The sequence below is a fragment of the Xiphophorus couchianus genome, chromosome 5 (assembly GCF_001444195.1).
Source record: "Xiphophorus couchianus chromosome 5, X_couchianus-1.0, whole genome shotgun sequence".
NCBI lineage: Eukaryota > Metazoa > Chordata > Actinopteri > Cyprinodontiformes > Poeciliidae > Xiphophorus > Xiphophorus couchianus.
In genome coordinates, this window is record NC_040232.1 from 7,617,403 (window position 1) to 7,625,211 (window position 7,809).

A 7,809-nucleotide genomic window follows, 5' to 3' on the forward strand; every position below is an offset into this window, starting at 1 on the left:
CAAATCCTGCCGTGAGAAACAATAAAGGTCTGTTAAGATTATATATAAATGAAAGTCTGGTAGAAAAACCTTCCTCCACATTTACTGGAGACATGAAATATTAATGGATGTTGTTCATTTTCATTTCAGGGTGACCAAGGAGAACCAGGAGAGAAAGGATCGGTATGTAGGCCTGAGCTACAGATCTGTATCTTCCTGAAATCTGTGTGTATTTACAGCTGTTATACTATGTAACAGGAGTCAGCAAATTGTAAAGAGCAACTTCAGTGAGAATGCCTAACATATCAGAAAAGGCTTTTAAAAAATGTTCTTAAGCCTTTCTTGCAGTGTAATCATCTGTTTGAGTATTTTCTATGGTTTTTATTCACAGTTTTCAACATTTTAAAATTGGCATGGTTTGAAATGTTAAAAAGTCCATTAGATTTTCAGACTCATATTTACAAATTTCAGAGTTTTGTTGTAACTGGTTGCACTTAATCAGTTACATTCACTTGAGTAACGTTTTGGAAATATATTTTTACTACGTTGTACTTTTTACTTCATACTTTACAAGTATGAGTAAAATTTCTGTACACTCTTCCCACTGTGAGTAACTTCACTGAAAGAAAAATAAACATGTTTAACCAAGAAGTGGAGGGTGATCCATCGGAGGCCCCGGGAATGCAAAACAAAACATTAAAATTAGGAAAATGAAATGTCATCCAGGCCTTTACTTCATCAAGGCACTCAAATATTGACTGCATAAAGTATCTTTCCTCTTGTTTCAGTGTAAAATAAACCTGGCAGTCATCAGTATAAAGATAAAAAGAACATTTGTGTTTTCTAAAGATGGAAGTAACTAAAAAAGGAGAGGCCCAAGAACTGAGCCTTGTGGAACTCCATAAAAAACTGAAACAGAGGAAGATTTTAAATATTGCAGGCTACCACAAGATCTATCTATCTTTAGAAATGATTGTGATGGGTAGTTTCAGGAGTATAGTTCATGTCTCTTAATTCTTCTTTTGTGTTAACTGCAGCTCGGTCCACCGGGAGAAACAGGAAACAAAGGACCTGAAGGCGGCCGCGGGCTGCCAGGCAAAGAGGGCAAGCCGGGTCAGCCAGGACCACGAGGCATGCAGGGAGACACGGGGGTGTCGGGACTACCTGGTCACCAGGGACAGGCGGTGAGAAAATGCAACTGAATTAAACCGTATAAAACCAAAGAAAAATATATGGTTGTAATTGCGGAGAAAATATAAATTAGAGGAGTAAGTAGATTCTCCTTCTCAACTCCTGTGCTACTAAAAAGCCTTTCCTGCTAATCTAACGGCTGTTGTTTAAACAGTATTGAGTATTGTTTTGTTTAGTTTCTGTCGCCCTTAAAGGTCATCAAACAAATTTTAATATCAGACTAATAGCTTTAGTCTGATAGTCAAAAGAAAAGGCAGTTTTCAAAGCATTATTTCATTTACACTACAAAACACAAAATCTTACCAAGTATTTTTAGTCTAGTTTCTACTGCAAATCTCTGGGTGAGCTTGAAATAAGACAAAACAAACTAACAAGTAACTTTTCAGGAATATATAAGAGCATGATACCATGTATATTCAAAGGTCAAAATATATATATCAGAAACAAAAAAATAAGAACGGGAGACTGTACAGCAAGGACAAATTTACAACACAGGAGAAATAATACGGTACCATTACTAAAAAAAAAAAAGCATAATCAGGTTCAAGAAATTTGTAAGTAAGTTGGGTAATAAAATATGTATCTGTACAGCAGGACAGTTAATCAATAGCAACATACGTATATCACAATAGACAAATTACCAATGTCAATAGATAACACTACTGACAGAATATTCAATATACAGAATATTCACTGAACTCCGATCCAGAACTGCACAGCATTCTGGGAGATGTAGGCAGAGGAAAAACTTTAGCTGCACTACCTCTTTCTGCCAGTTAAGAAAGATTGGTGGAATCAACTTACTCACTTACTCTTTGGTTGCCTAGCAACTCACACATTCTATTGTTACCTAGCAACAAACTGCTGAGTAACAGCTTAAGGTTACCACACCATGCCTTACAATTGCTTAAAAATAAAAAAAACAACAGATTGGAGTGAAAACTGCATAAAACAGGAAAGGTCATCTCACCAGTTTGGCAGTATTTGAGATATTTAAATCAGAAAAAAGAATCAATAATTATTAATGTCGATTAATGTAAATCGATTGATATAAAATGGTTATATCGTGATACGATTGTCAGCCTTATTGTCATACTTTCAGGGCAAACCACCAACAGACAGGCACATCAAACAGGTCTGCATGAGAGTAATGCAAGGTAAGTGTTTGTCATCTTCATACTAACTTGGCTTTAGCATTCAGTTGCTTTAGCATCATCAAGTCACCTCATATAACTCACATGTCTATGTCACAGAGCAGCTGGCCCAGTTAGCGGCCAGCCTGAGCAGGCCTGAATCAGGCATTGCCGGACTTCCCGGCCCCCCTGGTCCGCCTGGCCCACCGGGTCCATCTGGAGAGAACGGTTTCCCAGGCCACTCTGGGTCGAGAGGTCTCCCCGGTTTGAAGGGTCCACCTGGGCTAATTGGCCGCAAAGGACCAAAAGGTGAAATCCAAGCTAAAATCTCTTATCTGTAATTTGCCCTGTTTACTTTAAGAATGTCCGTAGTTATTAAGATAGTTAATAACAACCAAGTCACATTTACTCAGTTTGCTTGAGTAACTTGCTGGAAAAAGAATTTACTCTTAGGCATATTTTTACTTTTGCTTGAGTAATTTTATTATGAAGTATCGCTGCTCTATCGACTGTGAATAATGCATGAAATGACATCATCAGAGGGACCAAAATATAAAGTTATGTGGAACGTTTGGTATTTTAAAGATCTAAATGAAAGTAATTGATATAAATAACATAATTACAAAATAAAGCCAAGAAAAAGAAACATTTTACTAACTTTTTTATGAAACTTTAACTTCATAAAAAAAAGTTTAACTTTTGTTAAAGTTTCATAAAACTTGAAACTTTAACAAAACCTGCAGGTGCACTGCAAAAATACAAAATCTTACCAAGGAGTTTTGTTCTATTTTTTGTCGTATTTCAAGCATACTAACTTACAAGTAACTTTTCAGTAAGATAAATCAGCTTGTTTTAAGTCAATAATTCCTTACTATTAATTAAAAAAAACCTACTAGTTCCACTGGCAGATTATTTCACTTATGACAAGACATTTTTCCCATAATCTGCCAGTGGAACTTCTTCATCAATGCTAAGGAATTAATGACTTAAAACAAGCTCCTATATCTCGCTGAAAAGTTTATTGTCAGTTAGTTTTGTCTTATGCCAAGTATACTAAGATATTTACAGTAGAAACTAGACCAACAATACTTTATAAGATTTTGTGTTTTGGCAGTGTATGTCACAACAAAAACATCCTTCTGGTGCAGGGATGCAGTGATTTCTTTGTTGGCGCATTACTGCCACCTAGAGGTTGGCAAAAGAACCAACACAAAAGAAACATGGGATGCACCGATCCACTTCTTTCACACCGATGTTGTTGTCGACCAATACCGATCCGATACAGAAAAACAGCGCTGAATTGAATACATGGTTTTTAAACACAGACATAAATGTACTGAATTACAAATTTATTTGATAAATTTGTACCAGTAGAGCACATGGAAATAGACTAATGGCTTTTAAAGCTTGGTCAAACATGTAAAAACAACTTTAATTTGTTCAGTCAGTGGAATTAGGAATATAACAGTCAATGTAAAATAAATAATAAAAAAAACTGAAACTGACATAAACAATAGGTTGACTACCAAGGAAAGTGCAACAATTCTTCATTCAAATGGTTCAGAAAAGGGCAATTAGGAATTTTAAATATAATGTAAAAAAATGTCATAAGTGATAGGTAAACATGATGTTGTTCAGAGCACAAAGCATAGAATTAGACTGAATAGACTGGCCCTTATGGATCGGGAACATGGTGACCGATACCCAATCCAGAATTTATTTTTACAAATCAGAATCATCTCTAAGAGAAACTGAAAACTCAATCACAAGAAAAAAATGATCCGTTTTAAAATTAGATAAGAAATGCTCGAAGCAACAAACATCTGAAAATCTACAAGAGGTCTCTGTTTTCTCATAATAAGAATCTGTTTTGTCATTGTAATCAGTCATTTTATTGCTAGTGTTTTAGTCTAGGTTGCTATGGTAACGTTATTGATGTTTGCTCATGGTGATAACTGCTGTCGCTTACTGCAGGTGACCAGGGGGACATTGGGGATAGAGGGCCCACACTCAGGGGACACAAAGGGGAACCAGGAGTCCCTGGACTACCAGGTAAGGCAAAACTCGCTGACATGACTGTCTTTAATTAAAGTATTATTTAATAAGCACTGTTTTTTTTAATAGTTTATAGTTTTGATTAAGATTTCCAGAATGCTTTAGCTATTATGCTATAAACCACAGGAAATCCTAGTAGCATACAGACACTGTAAGTTGTTTGAAAAATCTAAATTTTGGAATGACCCCATATTCTGTTACTTTTCATTTTAAGACAAACATTCCAGTATGTGACAAGAGGCCCTAAAATCGCTTATTCTGAAAGGAGCTGAACGTAGGAAGAACTTATCAGACTAAAATGTCATTATCTAAGAATAATTTTGTGCAAAAAATGTCAGCTGCTATCTAAGAGGCAGTTTTAGGGCCTCCTGACATTAAATCCAAATAAACTGCTGCTGGCCACACCCCTTCTCCCCAACTCATTGTTTACATTCACATGTGAAAATGACTGCAAACAGATGTACAATTATAGTACACTTGAAATAAGATAAAACTAATTTAAAAGTAACTTTTCAGCAAGATATAGGAGCTTATTTTAAGTGACAAACCCTTAATGCTGATCAAAAAAGTACTAGTTCCACTGGCAGATTATTTCACTTATAACATAAAAAAAATGTTGCTATATGTAAAATAATCTCCCAGTGGGACCAGTGCATTTCACAAATATTTAGTATATTTAATATTAGTAATTAAATATTACTTGTCTTTTACAGCAAACAGAGAGGTAAAACCAACTGACAAAATATCCTGGAATTCTGTTTGGGTTGCTAGGTAACGGGTTGGTTTTGCTGGGGTTGCTAGGTAACGGGCAGTGCCTGCTGGTTTGTGACTTTACATTCTGAAGGATTTTGAAACTGTTAATTTTCCAGACAACAAAAAACATTAACTTATTGCCTGAAAAACACCTGTGTGTTTTCTTTTAAGCACTTGAGCGATTTTTTAGAAGCCGTAGAAACCCAAAAACCCTTTGACAACATTTGTGATCTTGATACTGTCCAAAATTAAAATTTATTTGACACTCCTGGGCTACACTCAGTACGAAATGTAGTAAAATGCTAAATCAGTTTTCAAACAGCGTTATGGTCATAAATAAACAAAAACAACTGGACTTCTTATCTTTGTTCACTCATCTTCCAGGTGAACCCGGCCGACCGGCTTACGGCACGAACGGCCGTGACGGAGAGCGGGGGCCGCGTGGCGTTCCAGGAATCAACGGCGTTCCAGGCCCTCCGGGTCCCGCTGGCAGGAATGGCTACTGTGAGCCGTCGCAGTGCATCCCTCCCATGGTGGCGTCACCCGGCCTTGGAAAAAACTCAGAGACAAAGGGCCCCAGCGACGACTGAGAGGGAACAGAACTAAAAAAACTAATCAGCAGAACAAGAGTATGTTTTTAAGCCACAATTGGAGGTTACACTGACATTAATGCTCTAAAAACCAACCAACCAGCTTTTCCAAGTTCTTGTTTTTACCTCAGTTTTTCCATCTCTGTACTGTAAAATATAAGGAACCAAAATGAAATAACTGTACAGTCTCACCTGCTCAGTTTCTGCCCTGTTTCTCTGTATGTTTATGTAAATGTGTCAATATATATAACTGGATAACAGTAGTTTGATAGTATTTAAGGTGGTTTAAGTTGCCATCATTTCTGGACAGAAGGGGAAGTGATGTATGAAAGATCCTGACACAGTTTTGTATGATTTCTTATTTATTATATCAAGGTTCAATGTCATGTCTGCAAGTTGTACAAAGGAGGAAATATACACATTTTGGTTACCTTTTCTGTGAAAATATTCTTTCACAAACAGAATATAACAGAGCCGGCCCAAGGCAATCCAAACCCAAACTATCAGGTTCAAATTTTAACACAGTTTTAGTGTATTAAGAATGATAATGTTATTAAATTTGCATAGATCTACTAAACGATTTTAAATTAACAATTTTAATTTAAGATGTACTAGATGCTTAGTGTTATTGTTGCCCTTCAGCCCAGAGTCAAATCTTTTGGACTTTAACCAGCTTCCGACCATCATACTTATCTCCTGCCAAAGAAAAAGAAAACCCGCGGAATGATGCTGCTTCACCACAGGTTGATGTGCAAGGTTAAAGTTGAAACCAGAAGTTGAAATACACTCAATAAAAAGACACATCTTCTTTTTCTCACTGTCTGAAGTTAAATCAGACCAAATGTTTCTTGTTTTAGGTCAGTCAGAATTTCCTAAATTATTTCTATTTGCTAAATGCCACAATTATGAAAGAAAGAATATGTTAGAGTAGTGTTTTTCTATAGTGGGGTTCACCAGGGAGCATTATAGGGACCTCTGAAATATTGGAGAAAACAAATGTAATTTTTTTTACATTTTGAAATCATACATTTAAAAAAAAGTAATACATTTTTCAGTAAGTATCATAAAAAGTAAGTTTAAAAAACCCATTGAAGTTGGAGTTAGAAGATTGAAATAGCCTTTATTGTACCATAAACGGGAAAGTCAGGGAAACGTTAATTTGACATTTTCATCTTTCTTATTTAAGCAAACTAGAAATAAACAAGTTTCTGACAAGAAAAAGACAGAAGGCACCTCTGCTGCGGCGGACACTGCTGAAAATAATAAGATGTGGAGATTAAATGAAATTTAATGGGATTAATCAAACATATTATTTTAGATTATTTTCTATCAAAAGAGGAGATTTTTTTTACCTGGTAATGTATTAAGCATCAGATTAATAAAGTATTAATGTATTATTTCCAAAATAAAACAAATTTCTTGCTGAAATCAGAATATATGAGGCAACATTTATGCTAAATGAATGTAATAACTACTGAGTGAAAGTGAAAAAAAGTTTATTTACCGGTACATATTTTGCAACATTGTTTGTGGGTTTCCAGAGGGAATGTCTGACCTGAAGCTAAAGCTGTTTGGGGAACCCCTGTTTTCAATAATGTCTTCAAAATCAAGAGTTTAAATACCGAATAACTACTGTCTCCTTAAATGAGAGAAAGCATAAATGATGACGTCATGTGTTTGGAAACAATGTGATAGGTTAGCTGACATATTTGAGTTAATCGGAGGCTCACCTGAAACATCCTGCTTTCTGGGTTGACACGGTGCTAGTCTGGTCATTTCCGCTGGGCACAACAATCTCGCTTCCATAACAGTCCAGGTTTTCTCCCATCGACTCGGATTCGCTCCTGTTAAAAATTCTACCGGGCCAATCGGCGAACAGAAGGACAATTGTGAACGATGGCGTCGATTTTCTAGCTGTTTTAGAATGGTAGTCTTCCTGTAGCTTTAGCAATGGCAGCGGAGGAAGTTAAGGAAGCTGTTCAGTCGTTGTTGGTTCCAAATATTGAATTAAGGTCAACAACCGCCATCTTGTTCAGTTCAGCTCTTCTCTCTTGGCAGTGGAGGACGGATGTTAGCAGCTCAGACAACTTCCGGTAAGCTTCTAAGCT

At 36.3% G+C, this 7,809-nt stretch overlaps 1 protein-coding gene across 1 annotated transcript in view; it reads left to right on the forward strand.

The window, feature by feature from the left end:
- Window positions 1-6,136, forward strand: part of col9a1a (collagen, type IX, alpha 1a) — a 28,813-nt gene extending 22,677 nt beyond the window's left edge. Inside the window, exons 27-32 of the mRNA XM_028019067.1 lie at window positions 130-162; window positions 1,017-1,163; window positions 2,273-2,327; window positions 2,424-2,612; window positions 4,278-4,355; window positions 5,496-6,136. Of these exons, the coding sequence (XP_027874868.1) occupies window positions 130-162; window positions 1,017-1,163; window positions 2,273-2,327; window positions 2,424-2,612; window positions 4,278-4,355; window positions 5,496-5,701 (708 nt within the window). The 3' untranslated portion in view covers window positions 5,702-6,136. The remainder of the gene's footprint in view (window positions 1-129; window positions 163-1,016; window positions 1,164-2,272; window positions 2,328-2,423; window positions 2,613-4,277; window positions 4,356-5,495) is intronic.
- Window positions 6,137-7,809: the final 1,673 nt, after the last annotated feature.